Below are 23,524 nucleotides of genomic sequence, written 5' to 3' on the forward strand. Positions count from 1 at the left end.
TTGAAAATGATCGTTTAGAAGACTCTTCACATGCAAACTGTCCATAAAACACATATGAAACAGTTTGACACAAACAAGGTCTGTGTCATTTTCCCGACAAAACAGGCATGAACTTTGTTTGCGTCACATCCCTGATTGATTTGCAGGGTGGCAGGGAGCTGGAGTATGGAAGATTTCAGATGTCTAAATAAATAGTAAATGACGACATAAAAGGGAAATACAAATAATGCTGTTTATTGTATTTTACTTTGTTTTAAGATAGTTTTTTTATTTAGGCATTTAAAATCTTTCAAGACTGAGAACATGTGTACATATTTATTTTATTTATTTTCTCTTTTATATATTTTGCATGGATAGAGCTATATATTTTAATCCTATTTATACTGTAGGTTTGTGTTATAATCCATCCATCCATCGCTTAAACATGTCTTTTAATTTTCTTAATTTGTCCATTTCTGTGTGAGTGAGGTTGTACCCACCCAAAGATATTTTTACATTTTACATTCTTAAAAATTAAATTGAGGGTGGACTGGTAGCTGGAGAGGTGCCAGTTCACCTCCTGGGCACTGCTGAGCTGTCCAGCAAGATACCGAACCCTTAATTGTTCCCAGGGCACCACTACGTGGCCATCACTCCATATTTGCGTAAGCCTTTTGTGTGTGTGTGTGTGGTTGTATTTCAGGCCCATATATGTGAAAACCTGAGTGCAAAAAGAATTTCCCCATCAAAGGATCAATACAATAAATCTTATTCCAACTCTAACAGGGTGACAGTGAAATGTTTTGTTTTGCAGCTTGAAGTATTGTATGTATGTATGCCTTCATAAGTAATCACTCTCTCTGTCTGTTTCTCCTCAGTTAGCAGTGCCTGCCACGCTCTGTTGGACAGATTTCTGGAGGAGAACTTCTCGGATAAGCTGTTTCCTCATCATCTGGGCTCAGAAGATGACAGCCAAAGTAAGTTACAGACTTACTGATGTGCTGACGCACACATTTGCGTCAGCACATCATCGTCTGTGTCCTTATTGCCTTTACCTGCAATCATTACCTGCATCAGTTTAAGTAGTCATTGATTTGGACGAAAACTGTTTTGACTGGAAAGCACAGCGATGAGCAGGAACTTTAAGAAGTGCACATACAGTACAGCAACGGAAATATTTTTTAAAGGTCAGGAATGACTCGTACATATTGCAACTTGGAGGAAGTTAAAGACTGTAAAGGCAATTCTGAGATTTCTTTCAGAATACATCAGATATGTTGGAAAATAGTTGCTGAAAACATGTGAAAAGACTTTGAAAGGCATATTACTGAAATGTGGTGAAAAAACAGTTTTTCACTAGTTTTCAGTTCAGGATTTTTTTTGCCAGTCCTAAAAGGCGGCTTGATGATGCATTGAGAATAACCCCCCGCCTCCCTAACCCACAACAGTATAAAAGCCTTCAGTGTGTTTGCATCTGTGCTTCTCCGTACACTAGTTATTATTCTTGTTTACACTCAGTTGCTAGCTAGAGCTGCCTTCAAAGTACTGCAAATGCCTTTTCCCTGGATGAACAGCTTCATTTAAACTTCCCAAACACGAAGAGATGAAAAAGAAAGTCGATTTTTTTTTAATTTAATCATTAAAATTTGGCTGGATAAGTAATAACTCAGAACACATATTTATTTTTACTTTACACGGACTTTAAGGAACAGAAAATTACTCATTATGAAGTTTAAGAGCGAGCTTGACTCGAGGTGTAACAACACTGCTCTGTTAGATAGTGAGATTAAAAGAACAAAGCAGCAAGCTGACGACAGGAAAACAGTTTGGCACTGAAGGGATAAAACCAGCCACATTTTTAGGTCATTTGTGATCAAAAGAAGCATATTTTTAGTTGATTGGCCGAAATAGAAATTTAATAATGTGCTTCATATTTCTGTCCTTTATCCCCAGAGGGATTATAATGGCTGTTTGCCACTAGCTGTAGTGGCAGTTTCCTTTCCAGCCATCACATGATGTCTCGAATGCCTCCTCTTTTCTCATCCTGTTCGTCAAACCCCCTCCATCAGCACAGAGATGCACAATCAGTCAAAATTTACAAAGGGTCTCCCTGTTTGGCTGTTAAGTAGATTTTGGATTTCGATGAAATTTGGAGGACATTTGGGCCACATGTCAAGGATCATGACCTTTTTTAAATCATTACAGTGATTACTCAAATGACAAGCATCTGTGTAATTTTAACTTTATTGTTTTGCATTTTTATTAAAAATGTGAAATTAAGAAGCTCTTGCGGCTTCGGTGAATGACGGCATGTATTTCATAATTTCCGAAAAACAGCTGGCTGTGTTGAGATCATAAATACTTTTCTCGTGATCCCAAGAAAACAAGCTGTCAACATCTTCCTTGCCTATCCTCACCCTCACATTTATGAAATCGGTTCTGAGGGGAATCACAGATGCTGTTTCTTGTTTCTTGTTGACTAGTTGGTTTTCAGAATGAATAAAAGTATTTACTAGTATAAAATTATTGATTTGACAGTTATAATTGACATGTATTCTTACACTTGGCCATGTAAAACATTCCAAATAATGAATACCATCTTACCGTTCCACTAACCACACCCTCAAACAAATACTAAATCACCAGCTGCACGCTCATCTTTCTGTCTTTCAGTTACCTTCTGTGATTTTGAGTCACTCTGCCTCTGGAGTTCATCAAATCACAGCGCCCATAGTGACTGGTTGGTGGTGTCACCACAGCAACTAGAAAACCCTGGGATGATGCCTGTGACTGATCACTCAGTGGGAAGCTCTGATGGTAAGAGTGCAGAGACTCAGAAATTAAATAAGTGCTTCAGGATACTGATCGTCCATATTTAGAGGTTAGAAAACCCAATAATGGATCTTTGGACTTGCTCATACAGTAGCTCTTTTTATTATGATTTATTTAGATTTTTTTGCTTATTCCCTTAAGCCCACTCAGATTTATCCTAATGTTGAAGCATTTGCCGAATGGTTTACAGGAGTGACAGTATTATGAGGCTGCTATAAAACTGTCAAACATGAAATTTCTACTCTGTTTTATTATCCTAGGGCACTTCCTTCTCTTATACTCCCCCCATGCTGAAGAGGCCTCCAGGAGATGCAACTACCACTTAACCAGCCCGGTCTTGCCAGAAAGCAGCAGGTACTGCATCCTGCAGGTGGCTCTCTATGAGGCTGGACCAGCGGTGGGGAACCTCACGCTCCTGATCAAGCCGGTTCTCTCAGGTTCAGCTGTCCACTCTGTGGTTCTCAACCACAGAAGACGTGATGGCCACAGGTCAGCAAACACACACAAGAAGAATTTATTTATTTGTGTACTATTTATACAGCATAACATGTCAATTTAATTAGTATCAAAAAGGCTACTTCAACTACTGATTGAAGTGCTTGTCAAGTTGACGTTCGGCCTGTAAAATAAATATAGGGAGCTGAGATTCACCTCAATGAAAGGTGACTGAGGCTTTCAGAGAGCAAGGGCACAGACACTAATATCTTTTCCTTCTGTGGTACTAAAGTTTAATAAAGAAAATGTTTCTTAGCTTTCATGTGGGACAAACTGTAGAATTGTGGCCATGTGGGGACAGTGGTCCCCTGTGTATTGTTTGGGAAATGGGGACAGGTATTTCCTATTGATCTAATGCTGAAGTATAGCCATCTTTAGAGCAGCTAAAAGCATTCATGTCTCTGGATGCAGACTCTGGAAATGAATTTAGATATAATTGGTTAGGACAGAAGAGGGATGGATGGGCATATGCAATAAGTTTGTACACTGGCTTTGTTAGTGTCTGTGCAGTAATGGACTGAGCAATCCCATTATGAGACACACACACACACACACACACACACACACACACATACACACACACACAGACGGGTTCATTCATTCAGCCTCACTATTCACTCTATACCAACCTGTAGATGTAACTTCAGTGCAGACTCTCTGTTTAAAGCATTGTGTGTGTTGTGATGTTTCACTTGTACTGACTGTTCTCAGAGGTCATAATGGACCATTTTTCCTACAAAACAGAGGCTAGATGTTCCTGGAAATGGACCCTAGATTGTATGCCTTATCTCCATGTAACTGTATGTCCTGCACTGTGAAACATTACTCACCTACTCTGCTAAATGTGAAGGTGTTTTTTTAAATGTTGTGACGGCATGGCAGTATTTTTAGAAATGAACTCTGAGAGATCCATTATTTATACTGTTTGAAGTAAAGCTCAGCGAAGCTGCCATCACATAGCATCGTACTCTGAGATAAAAATAAATAATATTACATATAACACATCTTGCACTCACCTGTATGTCTGCACACAAGTTGTGGCAGGTCAGGTAGGAACTGAAGAAACCAAAGAATAACATAACAAGGTGACAGCTGGATAGTACTATGTACTGAAGGCACCCCATGGAGCTTTTGACCAATGTCTAAATATAGACATTGGTACTGTGCCATAAAAGATCAAAACCACTGACACTAAAAAGAATGGACAGCGTGTCCGTGACTGCCATCTTGTCTGTCCTGCTTCTTCCGCCTCCAGGCTAATCTAAAAATTTGCAGACATGGATCATCAGCGGACCTGAGGCAGGCCGAATGATACACCTGTACTGGCAGCTACCTGTCAATCAAAGCGGCCACGCTGTTAATTATGCATACCTTTAAGCCTCATTATAATTTGAACAGGCTCAGTACAGTTGTCATGAAAGGTAAAATTAGCTATAGAAACCAACACATGAAGTTGGACATTTTAACATGGGGGCTTATGGAGATTGTAGCCAGCCTCAAGTGGCGATTTGAGGAACTGCAGTTTTTGGTACTTCACAGTTACGGAGGTTGCCACTTGGTAGGAACTGAGGAAACCAAAGCATAACACAACAAGGTGACAACTGGATTATGGATTATGTGGAGTGTTTGACCAAAGAGAGTGCAGCAGAGATATGATTCAATTGTTAATGTTGTGATAGACATTTCCTCTGCCTAAACATGTCATAAAAGAGCAACTCTTACAGGTTGCTAACTCATAAACAGTCCAGGTTTTATAGGTATTTGCAAATGTTATGAGAAGGGAAATATATTTTGCAAGGCCTTCATAGTGCAAATAGGTGAAGAATTGGGATTCTTTTCTTTTCTTTTTCTGTTTACAATCAAATAAAACATGTTAACCATTTATTTTGAGGACAGAAGAGAGCTCAAGTGGCACAAAATTAGTTATATTTACATTTTTAGACGGCGACTGTGTTAGAGCCTAGTATGGACACACTGTTGTTTATCATGTTTTGTAGACAGACATTATTTCTGTTCAAATGTGATACATTACAAGATTTAAGTCTTCACAGGTGGTCTAAGACCGACAGTAACAGTTCCCTCATTTTCTAAGTACTGTAAGCCTGTGTGTTTTTCATATAATTCTGACTCTTGTCTGACCCGGAGAGATGTGTTATTATAACTAGTTTCAATAAATGTGAAGGAAATTGCTCTGGCATTTTTTACTGTAATTGTCCAAACATCTGAAAGCAGAGGTTTAGTTTTTTTCTTTGAGATAAATTATGAACAATTTGTGAAATGTTTTTTTATTGCTGAAGCCTGTTTTATTAAGAATATCATGATATCTAACAAAAATATCTGGATCAACACGAGGGTCGGGGAGCTCCAACTGGCATCCATCTTTTTCAGTTTACTAATGACTTTAGCTGATGTTATTAGCCATGTTAGTTCAATGATTGTGGTTGCTTGGTGACAGCAAAGGGATTATGCCACTTCTGACTCTGCAGTCCTCTCCAGAAAAAAGAAACAAACTAGAAAAACGATGTATATTTTCAAGCCTTTGCTAATTGCTGATTGCAAGGATTGTTGTTGTTTAATGCAGTCTCTTGTATCCACACAAACCAGTATCAAATGAAGGAAGTTGTGACTTCCCACAGATTACTTTAAAAGATATTTCTCTGTGATTGGTTGGTGCAGGGCTGAGTGGGAAGTTCTGGAGACTGTGATTGGTCAAGTGGACGAACCTTTTCAGGTGACCCTGCTCTACACTACCTGTTTGGGGGAAGATGGAAGCATTGTGGCTCTGGACTCTCTGGAGTTCATAGACTGTGAAGCAGGTGAGTTCATCATGTTTCAGAGAGCTGTGCTTTACTCGTTTCTCATTTCTGTAAAACCAGAACAAACTTTATGAGAGTTGATAACTGTATTGGACTGAATTAGATTGTACAGGTGTACCTAATTACCGCAGTCTTCTTTGTTTGGCAGGTGTGGTGTAGTATTTCTATGATATTTAGTGTGTTTAAGAGGTGCTAGTAGTGTGTGTGCTAAGCTAACCGTCTGCTGACTGTAGTTCATATTTAAAAGACGCATACACTTTTGGAGTTGCTGGAAAAAATCTGACATGTTTCTTTATTACCCTGAAACCAAATATTCAGATTTAGTGGGCCTCCCTCCTGGAGGTGGATCTGTTTTGGCAGCCCATGCTCATATTTTCAGGTCTTTAGGTTTTTAGAAAGAAGTGAGGCATTAAGTCTCAGAGATCCTGGACCTGAGATTTGATTTTCTCATTACCTTTTTGTACCTTGGGAACACTCCTAAAGTCCTCAGTAGGAGTGACTCATACATTATCAAGATCTTTAAACTATTACAAAACGATTCCACCCCTCGAGTACAGAAGAAGAAGGGGGATAATACTGGTATGTTGTTATATCTATGTAGACTAATCTCACTGATTCTCATTTCACACAATAACTAAAACATAAAAGTATATAAAAAAAAAGATGGGTCTTGATCTTCTCATCTAACACTCGACAAATAAGCATATTAACTGTTGCTTAAAAAAACATAAATTTTTCGAGTGTTACATGTGTTTGGCTCTGCTCTTCATGATACAGAGGATGTCTGATTACAGTATTGTGTACTTGTGTGGTTGATGGGATGCAGAACACCAGGTCGAGCTGGATGCACCATGTGAGGAAGATTTCCACTGTGAAAACTCAGGAGGCTGCATCGACCCAAGCCAAGTGTGCAACTTCCACACTGACTGTCCTTTAGGAGAAGACGAGGGCTTCATCTGTGGTGAGGTTTAGTTTTTTTTCTTAATAAATTCACAGGAATAAGATGATTGTGTTTTGAGGGAAATCATGGCCTTAGATTTCTATTAGTAATAATTTAAAATGCACTTTTGCTCTTGAGCTTGAGAGGTATGTGTGATGATTAATAATTTAAAATTTGATTTGCCCTGCACCATCGGATTGATTGGACTGGCAGTGTGAAAACAATGTTAAGAGTGTATGTGTGAGTGCTTCAGTTTGTGTGACTGTGGGTGAAGAGTGAGTGAGGCCAGAATACAGTACAGGAGTCCTGAAGCAGAATATGGGGCTACTGGCAGGCTGTAATCCATTTGCATTAGCTATATTAGCTGTCTAAATTTAGATCCATGATAAATTGTTAATCCTTTGACCGGAGGTACCAGATTATTCCATGCCAAGGGCAATATATTGTGCAAGAAGTAAAGTAAAAGTATTAGTATATGGACGTTTAAGAGTGAACCTCCTCTCCTCAACATGTTTTAATCAGCTACTTTTTTTCTTCATTAGCAGGAAATTCTTTTATTGTATCCATAGGAATTCGATATGCTTTCCTTTTGAAGTTTTCATCATGAAATCATGCCTTCCATTGCCTAAACATAAGATATTCAACAGTTTATTGTAATATGATAAACCCCTTGTGGATTTTTTCATGTTTTGAAGTCTCAGCTTTGAAAATTGTGTTGCAGAAAAGACAGTCTTCGTAGTCAGTCAGTCAGTACCTTTCATTTCCTCCCATTTCACAGTCTGAACTATAACAAGCTTCCTCTTTCTCTTTGAAAACATCAATCACTCAGTGCAATGAGAAACACTTCACCACACTATGAGTATCAAAAGGCCACGCTTTAGTCAGTAATGAAATCAATGAAGTCAAGGCCATTTCTTGACTTGGATCCCCAGGGTAAAGAGGTTTTTTCAATAATCCACCAGTAAAATCTATCCTGCATGAGTGCTCATAAAATACTGTTAAAGGGACTCTCTGACATTTGATAAAAGGCTCTTCTATCATCTTACCCAAGATCAGATGAAAAGATTGATCGATCTCTGTGTCTCTGTTTAGATAAGCTTACAACCAAGACTGGAAAGTGCCTTTCAACTGTCTCATATACATACAGTATATATTGTGCAATTAACGGCGTTGTTAATTTTTGGAAATATGCTTATTAGCTTTCTTTGTGAAAATATATATAGTTTAAATGTACGCAAATACAAATATCTCTAAAACACACAATTAAACATATTCTATCATGATTTTAATTCATGCAACATAAAAAGGACATGTGTTTTTTTTCAAAGGTAGATATGTCCTTACTAAAGTGGTGTTTGTCTAGTTTTCAGTTTTATTTTCACACTGTCTAAAAAAGCTTTTCTAAGACTGGGAGAGACTGGGACACGTCAGGACCTGCAGAAACTGTGTAGGAAGCATATGATAGACTCCAGACAGTATGAAGTGTGGAGAGCACACAGATATATGGCACTTATTCAAATATATTATTTGTGCACCAAAAAAGAGACTTTTTTAACATCTCTGTTTTATTAAAAAACAATCTCCCTCTTCCCCAGGGGCTCTTCCGTTTGGCTCATACTGTTCGTTTGAAGGGGATGCATGTGGTTGGTCCGTGTCCAACCAGCACTCGGCCTGGAGATGGGTCGCTGGGGACGAGCTTCTGGAGAGAGAAGACATGCAGGGTGTCTCTCTGCAGAGCACACCAGGTTGGTTGTGTGTGTGTGTAATACAAGTGAAAGAAGCATACTAACACCTCATATTCTGGTTTTATTATAAGGAGTTCCTCCCATTCTGGTGAATTATGGTGATGTTGAGAGAAAACTCATTTCTTTTCACTAGAGATCTCACATTTCTTGGTTTCAGAAAGTTTTCTGTCAAACATTTATTGTTCTTTCTATACTGAGCTAATGATAGGAATGCTTTGTTAGATTACTGCCATATGAAATTACACCACATGACCATGAAGAGTTTATATGAATCGTTTAAATGCAGCTGCAGAACATATTTGCACTAAAAGATCTCACAATGACTTATATATTTAGGCTAAGTTCTCTCATTATTCTGAGTTTTATGAGCTGCTTGTCCTCATCCAGCAATAAAACACGACACAAACCCTTCAAAGTACAACTGTATCTAACTATAATGTGTTATTTTCATAATAGTTTGTCTCATGACCTGGTTAGTGTTCTGCTGTGTCACGTTTATTGTGCGCTCCCCAGGGCACTTCTTGTTTTTGCAGGTAAGAGAGAGTAATTCCCTTCGAGAGGCATCTATTCAGAGCTCCTTTTTCCCTGCCCCAGTCTCTACTACCGCCTGCCAGGTCAGTTATTTAGATGGATACATTAGTTTAATAATTTGTTTATTTCGTCCTTTGTTTCCTTGCGAGGCAACAAAAGATTTGCTGAAATGATGTCTGTTTTTCTGTGCAGATGCGTTTCTCTCTGTACCTGTATGGGGACTTAAATGTTACTTTGCTGGTGGCTATAGTGGAAAATGGGACTAGCACCTCACCACTGGTCTGGGAGAGAAATGGTCAGTGGACAGACCGTTGGGAAGATGTTGCCCTCCAACTGACTGGCCTTCATCATGGGTAAATAAAATGAAAACAGCAAGGTAGAGAGAGCAAAAGAATCAGGCTTGGTCTCTAGTGTATAAAAGTTACCTCCTTTCCTTCATTTATAAACTATTTTTTTCACATCTATAATATTTCCATTGCCCTTATTTTCCACATCACAACAAAATCAGCAGAACTGTTAGAATTTTATAGTCATAGTCAAGAATGAGCACGTACTTTAGCCTAATGGTGAGAACATTACTTCTTTCATTGAAACATTTGACCTGTTCTTCACTATGAGCTGTTGTTGTACACATATTGGAATTGAATTCTTGTTTCCTTTCATTAAGCAATAAGAAAACTGTAATTTAAATACACAAATTGTATGCACTTTGCTCCAGGTTCCACGTTAAGGTGACAGCTGTGTGGGGACAAGGCTCCAACGCTGACGTCGCTCTCGATGACATTGCAATTGGAGCAGCCTGCTTCAACACAGGTAAGCTGCTAATGTGCCATTGTAAAATTGTAGAGACCATAATAGAAATGACACCATTTATTTAATTATGGTTCAACATAAAAATCTGTAACACTGATTATGTAAAATCAGTACAAACAAAAGATTTAAGTGGGTTTTCTTTGTCAGAGGGAGTAAACACATCTGTTACTACTCACACTAGTTTCAGAAAGGGAGCCTGTGTGTAGTGAAAAAATATCAGTGTGTTTCATATGCATATAAAAAAATAAAGGTTTGGCGTGTACCATTTAATTGTTGCTAAATCACTTGTAACCTGTGACTGTCTTACTCCATACGTAAATCTCGGATCTAGGGATTGTGCTGTTATTCCTCAAAGGTACCACTGGTAGCACATGAGGCAATATTTTTATGATCACATGCATGAGCTCGTGCATGGTGTGACACATCTTTCTGACATTTCATAGTTGTTGGCAGTTCAACATTCAAAGAAGCACAGTGATGCACCAACAAATACAGTGAAGAAGACGAGTGAAAGAGAAAAAAACGTGGACGTAAAACAATGCATTATTTTAAATATTCAAAAACATGGCTTTGCAATTGAAGAATCATAATCAGGTTTATTGCTGGGAAGGATTTCACATAGAAGGAATTTTCCCTTGTGTTACGGTGCATGACAAACATTAAGTAAAAGATGTAAAGATAAAAGATAAAAAACAAGTACTAAGGAAATGTAGCGAATGTATTTAACATGTCTGTTAGACCGCACGGTCACACAATGTGTTTTGGTTAGAAACACTAAATGGAAACATAAAACTCCTGCAGGGCATCTTTAATTAGCACTTGTGGCCACAGAAACCACTGTGCAGCAAATGTAACAATAGCCCAATTTCCCAATAACACGATCTGTCTTATAAGCATCTGCTTATGTCTCTCCTCATTACTTTTTAAATGGTGCGTATACTTTATAAAATCAGACTCTTGTTGAATGAAACTGAGACCAGACGAATACGGGGAGTGCTCCTCAGTCATTTGTTTGATGCCCCGTTTCAATGATTGCTCGTGACACAAGGGTAATCATCATTAAATTGCTGTGATTGCAGTACTAGAATATGTGAGCCAACATTCCCGTGTCATCGTCATTGGATCTCACAATTATGTTTTTTTTTTTTGTTTTAATGAATTTTATTATCCAGCGTCGTAACGGAGTTGATACACAGATGTGAAATGTGACTTTGGTGCATTGGATTAAAGAGACAAATCTGTTTTTGTTTTGTGATTCAAAGGAAGGATAGTTTACAACCTCCGGAGAGGAAGTGATAACAGTGGTACGTGACTGTTGCTCAGCTCTGGTCGGGCAAGACTGGAACATATTTTAACACATACCGGGGTCAATTCAGGATCCCAGAGTAACTTTAGTAAGCCATAAATAAGCTTAATGTTTCTCACTATCACATTAATGAACTAGATCATGGACCTCATCAGTGATATTGGTTTCAGGAACGGGCAAAGGACAGCGCAGTTGACCATGGAAAAAAATATATTCACAATGTTCCAGGAATTATTCTGACAAAATGTCTCCATGTTCATCCGTAATACCCTTCCTTGAATTGTTCTCATTTCCTTTGATCCGTGTCACTTTCTGTGTGGTTATAATTTATGCTTCAGTGATATGCACCTTTCTCTACCGTGGCTTTCTGCCTCTCCTCAGATCTCAACTCTCTCCTGCCCATGGCGGACTTGGAGGATTTGTTAAGCCCCCTTCCAGAACCCTCAGCCTCAGGTAGTGCTCAGCTTCATCTGTCACCTTGGAAACCTTGTAAATTTCCAGAGCGTCCCTCGTCTACCGTGTCATTTTTAATCCATTCTGCATGCAGATTTTACATACCAGGTGGTGAATTGTACAGTTGAAATTCCTCTTGATGCTTAGTGCTTTATCTACCATATCAGCTGACCACAAGCCTTTAATCCATTCTGCGTTCAGTGCTCGGATACCAGGTGGTTAATGCAATCTTCAGTGACTTTCCTGGATGTCGTTTCTGTTCTCTTGTGTTCAGCTGTTAAATCTTTGGTCTCACATATTTATTTGCATTTTTTCTTGTGTGTTTTTTTTTTACAATGAAAAATGAATACGCAGTACATACATTTACCAACTCACACAGTTGTTTTTTTGTCTTCATTTTTCTAGAGGTTTCTTTGATGACATGGTGGTTTAACTCATGCGGTGCCAGTGGTCCCTATGGCCCAATCCAGGCCCAGTGTGACAGCACCTACCGGAACAAAAATGTCAGCGTTACTGTGGGGAAGGAAGGCTCCTTGAAAGGAGTACAAATGTGGAGGGTACCTGCTACTAACAGATACCTGTAAGTGATCCGGGGGAGGACGGCTTTGACGCTCATCTACTTGTCCACCTTAAAGTCAATATGCTGGACATTTATTTGTTCAAGTAATAAAGTGGATATTCTATATTTTATTAATTGTCAAGAAATCTCGTGTATTTCTTATGCTTACATTACTTATAATAACAAATTAGTGAGTCAATTTTGCTAACATCAAGCAAGTGCAACAACACAAGACACAGCAGCCTGCTAATATTACTTACTTGTCCAACAGCATGAAGTCCAGCTCGGCGTCTGACTTTCAGCCTTTAAATTCATGAAGCTCCTCCTCTGTCAACGTCCCCTTCGGTCTTTTCGCCTCTGCCATTAAGTCTATAGAGGCTGTTGAGCCCAGTTACATTGCCCGCATTTCAGTTCTGTCACAAGACCGGCTCCAGTCCCCGTCAGCATTCCCCTGTGCCCCAGCCTAAAAAACCTTCTCTTCCCGGTGGTTTCTAAATGCCTGTGGTACAAACACTAACACTCCCCCAGTGCTCATTTAGTAGCCTGGCTACTATAGTTTGCAGCAGTTTACTTTGCTGTAGATGCACAGCAGCTTGAGGACATCAGATGGAAACCAGAAAACATTTTCTCCATAAAATATGATCCAGTTTCACCAAAATAAACTAAGTAGTTGATGTTGTGATGTATACACCAGTGTAGCATCGAAATGATTTTAAATCTGCTATTTAATGGTAGAAAAGTTACACAATGTTGCTTCAAAAACACATAAATGAGTCACACAGTTACACTGAAGCCAGTTCGTACTCACTGATGCCTGAAACAGCTGAAAAGAGTCCCCAGAAAATGCACTATTCGCTCCAGTTTGAACAATATTTACTAAAACCTTTTAGTGTCCAGGTGTTGGATATAGGAAATTGTTTAGCCTTTTTCAAAGAATACGTACTGAGTGAAATGTTTGGTATTCAGAAGGAATACAAAACGTCGGCTTGAGGTTGAGAGCCGTAGGCAGTCACAGGGAATAAAACCATATTGTCCTTTATGAGTGGTAAATCTCATTATACACAATGTTGCAGCCTGGAGGTGTAAAGAGAAATCGTACCACTGTTGTTTACACCTTTGTACATTTTTCTGATTGTTATCCATAGATCGTCTCTCAGAGCTTAGTCATTGAAGACATGTTCATGCACATGTGCTAATACCGTTGTGTGACTCAAAGGGCTGGGCATGACAAATCAAAGCTGTGTCTGCGTGCTTGGGGACTAAACTATTCTGGCCATGTGCAGCATAACTGGTTGTTGTCCTGCCAGATCGAGACTTCAAGCAATTTGATTGTCTTTGCACAGCCAGTCATGAGACCTCATCATCACCCTCACATCATGAAATGAGGCAACGGAAAAGTGGCAGGATTAATCATGGGATTTACAGGGTGTTGAATTGCTTTGGCTAAATTATGCACAGCTGTACTTCATGCCAATATCAATACATAGTGTCTGTTTGTAAGAGAAAGCTTTATAAAACTGCAGGTGACTGTCTCCTGATTTGTGTGTAATGCCAGACATCTATAGCTGTTTGCTCAAGTCTATTGTAGTCCATCTATCTAGAATGATATATACTGTGTACCCTGAGCCAGAAAGCAATTTCTTTCGGTATTAATCTCCTGTGGTGCAATGATCTCCCTCAGGATCTCTGCCTACGGGGCCGCAGGAGGGAAAGGAGCCAAAAACCACAACAAACGCAACCACGGGGTCTTCATATCGGCTATATTTCCTCTAGAGAAAGGAGATGTACTTTACATCTTGGTGGGCCACCAAGGAGAGGATGCATGTCCAGGGGTGAGTAGTGTGGAAGGATTCATTGCAATGTGTGATGTCTCACTGGGATATCTTTTTCCAGGGAGTGGGGAGACAAAAAACTGACCTAGATAAAAAAAATAAAAATAAAAAAAAACAGTCTCGCCTGCTGGATTTATACTTTTGTGAAGGCAGCTTCTTTCTTTGAAACTTGAATCTCTCCTCCCTGTGTTGTAGAGAAATGCTTATACCCAGAAGATCTGCCTGGGAGAGTCATCTGTGATTGAAGACAACCTCGGGGGGGAGGCTGGCGCAGAGTGGGCTGGAGGAGGAGGTGGAGGAGGGGGAGCCACCTACATTTTTAAGGTGACAGAAGAAACACTGTGCTGTTTCAATATTGTGTGTCCTTTACTGTTGGATTGTTTGAGACTGACTTGTGTGGATTACGTGTACATACTGATAGGCATGAAGAATATCTGTAGGCATACTGAAACCATTTGTCAGGGTCTTACACTCTAATCCACAGGTTGAGATATAGATTGGACATACATCAGAGGTTCGAAAGCAGTTGTATCTCAGAATGGGCACAAGAAAAATGTTCACTTGTCACTGTAATTATGATCTACCATCTGTAATAAAATGGTGGTTTCCTGGGTCATGTTCAGTTTGCTTTACTACTGAGACTGATGCTTTGTCAAAACCACTTTTTTCTAAAACGAGTGAGATTTACAGTGATACTGTCTTGTCAGATGGAGGGAGGGGAGCTGGTTCCCTTGCTGATTGCGGCTGGAGGAGGAGGAAATGCCTACCTGGAGGACCCGGAGTCCAGTCTGGACCAGATACCACTGGAACAGTACGAAAACAACACCATAGTTCCTGGTACCAACGGTCAAACTGGCGCTGCAGGTACTACCAATGCAGACTTTTAGGAGGTTTTCAGATATCTGTTTACTCTCTTCACCCTGATATAATGAGGGCGTTTATTTATGATGGTCTGTGTTACTCTGGATAATCGCAGAACGCACGGCCAACAATCATCATTAGGGATATTTCTTGAATCAACAACTTTTAATAGTGAGGTAATTTGGAACACAATTCTTGTATTGTTTGCCTTATTAGCTCATTGACAGTAGAGAGATGAAGGAGTTTGAAAGCAGAAAGATCATGAATATTGCAATATAGGTCCTGGACTCGAACCAGGATGCAATTCATATTGCTTTTTTGGCCCTTAAAAATATCCCAAATCATCAGTTTAGGGGGTAAATGCTGATGTTTGATGTTTAGTTTATCTTTTCAGGACATTTAATGGATTTTTGTAATGGAATACTCCTTAAAATCAGCAAGAATGTAACATTTCAGAAAAGAAACAGAAATTACAAACATTATCTATAGATAAAAGATTCATAGATACACAAATGTGTCTATTAAAAATCTATTTTTAATAGACAAATCACTGTGGCTGGATGGAGGATCCCAACTTAAGAGCAACAGTTTCATATAAGAGCTGGAGAAGAGAGACAGCGTGGTTTCATTATAGTACAAAAAAACCCTCTAATGCTCACTAATGTTGTAAACCTCAGATGACAACAGGCTTTTTTTCTGACACTGACTGAACTTTTGTCTTATATTAAAAGCACATTTTTCTCCAAAAAGTAGTGTTAAAATCTGTCCATAGTGACGTGTCGGTTAAAGGCCACGAGAGGATTTGTTTGTTCTGCATACACACTGTAAGATAGTCGTCCACTTTGTTACACGCACGCACACACAAACTCAAAGCAGCACACGTTGGCATGCGTGTATGCTCCCACACAGCGGGATGTGTTGGCCTGTGGATAATGGGATCTATCTGGATCATATTTTTAGTCTCCTGACAGGTCTTGACCTTTGAAGCGAGACATATATGGCAGTGAGGTCTGACTTTGCTCTTGGAAACATTCCCTCTAAATCCCCTCTGACCAGCAGAGTCTCAACACAGACCATCTATCACCTCATCTTATTGAAACCTCTGTGGGATTGTTTAGATAAAGATCTGAGTGTCAGGGAAAATATGCAGTGAGAAGAGGAGGTGTACGTCTGCATGCATATTTGTGTGTCTGCCTGTGTTGAAACTGGTTATCCTGCTAACTTGAGACTAGAGCTGCAGTAGATATTACTTTATTCTGGATCATAGCGTGGACTTTGCAAAGCCTCCTGCTGGACATGTGTGATTAATTTAAAATCTGCTTTTATCTCTTCATCAGCATAGATTAGAGGATTTGAACAGTATTGAACCCGTTGACTCTTATTATTCATCGCTGAATTGTCCCTGACTCCATCACTGGCAAAAGTTAAATTCATGATTTATATATAAATATAAAAAAAGCTACAATAGTGTGTAGGTGATAAACAAAAGTGATAAACAAAAGCATGCTGAAACATGCTGTTGACCCTCTCATGTCGGCCCACCAGCTGTTTGTGAACAGAAACAAAGAAACACGACAATAAACGGTGGACAACAAGAGGTCTATGCTGACTGTCCCCTCTTATTTCTGTATGTGTTGGGTATCTCTGCTGGCTTCAGTCAGATCTCTAGCTGGAGGTGTTCCCACCTTGTCAGGCGTGATCTTAACAAGATTAAGCTCCTTGAAAAATCTTGCCCTCTAGAGACTTATCGATAACACACCGAGGAGAGTCCAATTTGTTTGCTGAATCCTCAGTCAGGCCTCTCTCTTCCACTGAAGGCCCTTTACCGCTAATCCGTTATCCAACAAGGGCTTGACACACAGATGGCCAGCAACCAAAGGATGCACATCACAAAACTAATGGTACAAATACAAAATCTTTACTGTGAAAACTGATTAAAATCTTCATTCATTCCCTTGGATGCAAGCCTTTGAGATTTAAAAGGAAGTTAATCTTACCTCCTCTTGGCCCCAGATTGACCTTATTGATACTAAAAAAAAGCAAAACAACAACGATTTTATGACAGAACGCCTTCATTACAAACTATAAGCATATAGTTTGAAAGACATGTGTTATCAGGAAGGGTCTCAGAAAAGACAGTATGCAGTTGATATGTTAAAGTTCCAAGTTAAAATGTCCAACTTCTCTGTTAAATTGATTTTGTCAGTTTTCTGAAAATGTGTGTCCTAAACACTTTATGGAAATGTAATGCTAAATCCAGTGTGTAATAAATGGGATTATATGGCAGAAATGGAACATAATATACATAACTATGTTTTCATTCGTGAATGAGTCTTCCATGTTGGACCACATTTGTCTACAGCAACCCAGAACAGACACTCTGAGTAGGAGTGTTGAGCATTTTTTTTTACGTTTCTCAGCTACACATGTAGTTTCTCCCACATACTATAACTGTGACGGCATGAGGCGATGTAATTGCAATCAGCAATTCCAGGTTTACACTTACATACCTCCTCTGCAGGAAATCAAGGTAGCTTCTCTTTCAGCTACAACAACGTGCAGTACACCTCCTCTGATGGTAACCACAGCTGAACTCTCTCCATCCCTGCTTACTTATTAAAGGTGGATTGAAATTCAGTTTGGGTGAACGGCAGCGTCATTCTTCAAGATAAAAAAAATAATCTGATCAAGAATTCTTTCACATTCAGCTCTAACCAGCGAATCATCCCTCCTGCTGTAATATGTATGATATCATGGTGTTTAATCGTATGCTCATTTCATGTTTGTTTCCCTGGAGGTGGAGGTGGAGGCTGGAAAGACAGTCCCAGTCCTCACCTGACGGCCGGAAAGTCTCTGGTGGAGGGTGCTGAAGGTGGGTCCTCGTGTCCCCTGGCTTTGTCCAAGCTTAGCTGGTCCACCTTTGGGGGTTTTGGAGGTGGAGGTGGGGCCTGCACAGCCGGAGGCGGCGGAGGAGGTTACAGAGGTAACAATATTCTGTCAGCTACATTTAAACTACAGTGGGTTTTTTTTGTGTCACTCTCTCAGACACTTCCTTCCTTGTTCCTCAAAGATTATTCATCATTTGTGTGGCATAACTGTCTTTTTTTAAAGCTTTGATTTGTGCTTTGGTCTAAAGCATAATTTATGCTTGTCTGGTTGCTCCTGACAGTTGACGCAATTTCATCTGAAAAGGGTTGCAACGTATAATTGTCATGTGCATGTAAGTGACATAACAGTCTGTCGGAGGCAGCAGGAAGGAGGAGGTTTATTCAGAGATTATTCCGACCTAATCACAACTTTGTGTCTTTAAACTTTCTCTTAATGGGATGAAAATGCAGGGTGTCAGACGGCATGTTGTTTCTCAGTGAATGGTTTTGACATTATTTGTAGCTCTAACTGATCAGAGAGAGTTCACAACATACATCTCCTGACAGGAGGTGACGCTGCGCTGACGGATGAGATCACAGCAGACGGTCAGAATGGAGTCTCATTCATCCATCCAATCGGAGAGATTTTCCTTGGGCCTCTTGCAGGTGAGACTGACTCACCACCTCACATCATAATGACGACGATTAACGATGCTGGTGGCGATGACTCTGCCAGAGTGGAGTAGAGAAAATAGAGGAGGATATAGAATATATTAGAGTAGAGTTTAATTGAGAAGGAATGGAGAGTTGAGCAGATGCAGTTGAAAGTCCTGGCTAGTAAGAGGATCTTAGTTACATTTTTATTTTGGAAAGACTAGAATTAAGTAGAGAAGAGTCAAATAGATTCAAGTAAAGTAGAATAGAATAGCAAAGAGAGCAAATTCCAAATGCTGGTGAAGACAGTGAGGTGTAGCTGAAAGCCTTGGAAAAAGTCTAGTACTGTAAGAGGATATGGGAAGAGGACGATTTGTTTTTCCAAATTAGAACAAAGTAGAAGAGATCTGAGTGAAGTAAATTAGAAAAGAGAACACTGATGAAGACCATGAGGTTCAGTGTCCAGAAATGCTCGGTAAATGTACATTGAGTGAACAGTTTAAGACGTGGAAGGCATCGATGCGTAGGACATTGTGTAACATTTGCATGCTGCATGACAATTGATCCAGTCGATACCTCAGGGTTTAGCAGTGTGTATGTGTGTGTACCTGTTTGTTCCAAACTATCTGTCTATACACCACAAACTCACACATGCGCATGGGTACATGTAGTGTTTTTCGTGAGACTACCGACCATCTGATTCTCATTATTCAGCGGGAGGAACAGGAAGGCAGTTGACTAATGCACAGCCTCATGTAGCCTGTTGCCTTCGGCACCAAACAGACAGGCCTCCATTCTCATGTGAAAGACGCCGTTGTTGTTGCTGCGTGTGCTGCCAGTCAACGATTTTAAACACAATGACTGCCTCTGCAGTGTTCAAACATGAAACACATTCAGAGTGAGATCTAAGCAAAGAGATTAACTTTAAATGGTTCTAACTGAATTCTGTAAATGTAGTTAAATCTTTAAGTGAAGGAGATTTTAATGTTTGACACACATGACATCCTACTAACCTACTTCTTCTTATATTCATAGTTTGTATCAAACAATGGAGCACTGTTTAGGTCACATAGTTGAGAATTTTATGGCAAAGATAAGGTCACACATTGTATCAAATGTATGTTTAATTGTATGTATATGTCAGTATATGGGTATGCATATAACATGGGGGGTTTTTCTCAGATGGTTGCACAAATACAGTATATCATTCAAGCGTGTAATTATTTTCTCCCCCTTATGTGTGTAATTATGTTTTGGTTGTCACTTTGTATTTTGTTGTTGGTTGTTTAACAAGCTAAAATATAAAAAGGATGACAGTAAGAGCCAACCGCAACCATTTTATTACAAGCACAAACTGCGTTTCTTCACAAATACAGACATAATTGAACACATATACTTGAGCACAACATGTAATGTGTTGAGAAGTAATGACAACAGCATGGCAACAACAAATCGCATGAAAACAACAAATCGCATGAAAACACCAACAGTGAGTTAGTCCATCTCTTAATAAGTTTTGACTTCCCAACCCAAGCCCGTTTATTCCTTCCATTCATAAAAGGTTAACTAATCGTTTTTAGTAAACTTGACTCAAACAGGAGAAAATAGTGCATTTGGTGGGGACTATTTTCAGCTGTGGATTTGGTGCTCTAGTGAGTAATGTGTAACTAACTTAGAGTAAACCATAGTGGCCCACGTTCATTGTAATGAAGGACCATGTCATCCTGTGACGTGTTTTTGGACAACAATAAAGCTCTTTGGCACAGATGAATGACCATCAGGCTTGGCACAGACAACACATGAGTGAGTGTGCTAATTTCATTGTTGGGTTTGATCTTTGCAGGGAATCTGTTAACAAAATAAAACCAGACCTTGTCAGAGTTAGAATCCTGCAAACTTACTGATCTCCCCCTCTGACAAATCGCTTGTGTTTTTATGTGTGTGTACATGGTTCCCTCTAGCCATGGAGAGTCACGGCGAATGTGAGATCAAAGTGCAGCTGAACTGCAGCCACTGTCAAACGCAGAGCTGCAAACGAGATGAAGACACTCACCTCATCCTCTGTCTCTGCGACCACGACGATGAAGTCCTTGCCAGCGACAACATCACTTGTATCAGTGCTGTAGGTATGTAATTAACGCCCAACAAACAAATAATAACCATGATGTGTTAGCAGTTAATTTTTTATGTCAGCTGATAAATCTTTGACGTCTATTAATCGACCCTTTTCTCCCAACAGCTCCTCAAGGCCCGGCTCCGCAGGGCCAGATGTCGACATCTTTGATCCTGGCAGTCGTGGTCTCTACCATCGCGAGCGGCATCGCGCTGATCTGCGCTGGCGTCATCCTCAGTAAGAGACTCTTCCAGTTCTGTGTGCAGTCTGTGCCCACCACCTTCCACCGGCTATGAGCATAGCTGGACATGCAGATGCTTCCAGATGTTACTGACAGAAATAGGAACACCTTTGATAAGTGTTGGTTTAAATGCCCTCCGGCTGTGCGCTGGATGATTGAAGGAGCTGTGGGAAAGAGATGGTTTCTGAATTATAGGTTGCTGACACAGTGTGAAGTGGGAACACATGGAGACTTTTATGACAAGTACTTCTTTCAGGTGACGCTCTCCTGTTGCTGGCTGTATGTAAATGCGATTCTGCCTTTTTTTTTTTTTTGAGTGTGAAACAAGATGATACTGCAAACGAGGAGTGAGATAACGCAGTTAAATATCATATTGTTTATGTGTCGTATTTATTGCCAACAGATTGCTCTCATCGAGGCATGAAACCATAGAGATGTAGTGAAAACACATCACCGTATGACTTAAAAAAAAAAAACATTATTGCCTATAAAACAGACAAGTGGAAAGGTTTGACATTTAACTAGGAGGTTTCTCTCAGTTGGAGGTGTGTCTGATTAGATTAGATAGCAGTAAATGTCAGACAACATGATGCAGTGGATGGAAAAAACAACAACAACCCTGAAACAATCATGATTATATTGGCATGAAGATAAGAATAATATAGAAAAAACTGAGAACTGTGATAAAAGATTAGTCTTTCAGTCACTTTGGGAAGTGCACGGTGACAATCACACATTGATCTTAACCCACTGGGCATAGACATAGCAGCTGTGATACAGCAAGATGCTATTCCCACAAAGCACTGCGATAAGGAGTATTTAGAAGGAGGGTGGCCATCGGTTTTTGAATGATGAGACGACTGAGGTTTCTGTAATATGAGACAATCTGACAGTCAGACATGCTGTAAAATGCTTTACTGATGATTCTTGCACACGGCTTAAAATAGGAATAATTAGGGAATTAACAATTAACCGGCTTTAATTCTTTTACTCAGAGGCAATACAACTCTAGTAAGGAGAAAGCCAGTTGGGATAATGAGACAATCTAATATGTAATTTTAATCATAATTATAACATGACCTAATGGTACTAATGTTGTATAAGTATTTAACTTGGTCTCCAGAGCTGCTATGCAGTATATACTGTTTAATGTTGACTTATATACTAAATCTCTTTATTAACTGCAGACACTTTATATAATTACAGTGTGTACGTAGTTGTAATAACAACATATGCAGTCATTCTGCCATCATATAGGACAGTGAGGGATTATACAGCTAATACCAGTTTTCTTTTTTGCACCTTTATCATCTTCTTGACCTTCTTGACAATAATTCGGAAGGGAATCCCGACATTTTGGTCGGCCCGCTAATCCTCCACCGAATGCTGTTTAAGATGTTTAAATATATATTCTTTCTCTCTCTCATCCTCTCCATAACCTCACTGAAAGTGCTGAATATTAAGCAGCAGTGAGAGACTTGCTCTTTCTTTCTTTCCCACAGTCAGTTTTTGGTGAATCTAAACTTTGTGTGAGGTCCTCTGGAGAAATCTGCACAGCACTGACATCCTGTATCGTAATTTTCAGCTCTGTGGGCTTGTCTGACAAGAAAACCAGGCTACACAAAAGCAGTAACATGCACAAGAAACCTCCTGTAGAGAAAGTGATAAAAAAAAAATAAACCTGAGATTAAAGGAACAAGGAACAAAATATCCTTCAGAGCTTCTGGTGAGAGCTGTTCTGATTACTTTTAATCCAACACTACTGTTGATCCTTTATATACAGGAAAAGCTCCCCAGAGGATGATCCCCTTTTCTACAAGAGCTCAATTCTTAGTCCTCTACTTTTTATACAAAAAGATATCTCATGAGTTAATATACAGCGCATTCATATTCTCATATTTCTATATTCAGATTCATGTTTTTTTCTCAAACCTTAAGTGCACAACATTACCGGAAAAGAGCAGAACGATCATCATTATGTTGCTCGCTTCAAACATTTTTGGATTTATGGAGGGAGATTAACATTTCAGCATCTGGAAAGAGATAAAAGAACTTTCGTATCAGGTACATTAGCTTCCCGTCACTATTAATAATTATATTAATAATAAGTTCTCGTGGCTGAAGGAGAGATGAGAGATTTTGGGAAATGGGCAACATTGTTGATATGGTAGTCATATTTTCAAAAAGGGTAAATAGGAAATGCATTAAAGTGAAATGGACAGGAGAGCTGGGGTTAAGGTCAGAAAGGCTGGCTAATATGAGCAACCGGATAAATAGTGAAAACAGAGGTGCACTGACTGTGTAATCAGTGTACACAGTGTAATCAGACAATATAAATTGCAGATAAGAAGGTTGTTGCTAATTATAACCAGATATGAACAAACAGCTGTGGAGTGTAACAACATGACATTATACGTGTGTTTAATTACCAAAGAGCAAATTAAGCTGACTCCTATGCACAACATAATCAGGCAAAAATGGATGAGC

The 23,524-nt window shown here is 39.5% G+C and overlaps 1 protein-coding gene across 1 annotated transcript in view; it reads left to right on the plus strand.

Moving 5' to 3' along the window:
• ltk (leukocyte receptor tyrosine kinase) overlaps positions 1-23,524 on the plus strand; it is a 51,137-nt gene that overhangs the window by 18,211 nt on the left and 9,402 nt on the right. Inside the window, exons 2-19 of the mRNA XM_019277127.2 lie at positions 858-956; positions 2,653-2,796; positions 3,072-3,300; positions 5,983-6,122; positions 6,949-7,083; positions 8,658-8,807; positions 9,321-9,421; positions 9,531-9,691; positions 10,057-10,151; positions 11,839-11,910; positions 12,316-12,490; positions 14,151-14,301; positions 14,497-14,625; positions 15,009-15,165; positions 17,960-18,145; positions 18,597-18,695; positions 20,645-20,809; positions 20,923-21,033. Coding sequence (XP_019132672.2) covers positions 858-956; positions 2,653-2,796; positions 3,072-3,300; positions 5,983-6,122; positions 6,949-7,083; positions 8,658-8,807; positions 9,321-9,421; positions 9,531-9,691; positions 10,057-10,151; positions 11,839-11,910; positions 12,316-12,490; positions 14,151-14,301; positions 14,497-14,625; positions 15,009-15,165; positions 17,960-18,145; positions 18,597-18,695; positions 20,645-20,809; positions 20,923-21,033 — 2,499 coding nt within the window. The remainder of the gene's footprint in view (positions 1-857; positions 957-2,652; positions 2,797-3,071; positions 3,301-5,982; positions 6,123-6,948; positions 7,084-8,657; positions 8,808-9,320; positions 9,422-9,530; positions 9,692-10,056; positions 10,152-11,838; positions 11,911-12,315; positions 12,491-14,150; positions 14,302-14,496; positions 14,626-15,008; positions 15,166-17,959; positions 18,146-18,596; positions 18,696-20,644; positions 20,810-20,922; positions 21,034-23,524) is intronic.

Source organism: Larimichthys crocea, chromosome XXIV, assembly GCF_000972845.2.
Source record: "Larimichthys crocea isolate SSNF chromosome XXIV, L_crocea_2.0, whole genome shotgun sequence".
NCBI classification, from domain to species: domain Eukaryota; kingdom Metazoa; phylum Chordata; class Actinopteri; family Sciaenidae; genus Larimichthys; species Larimichthys crocea.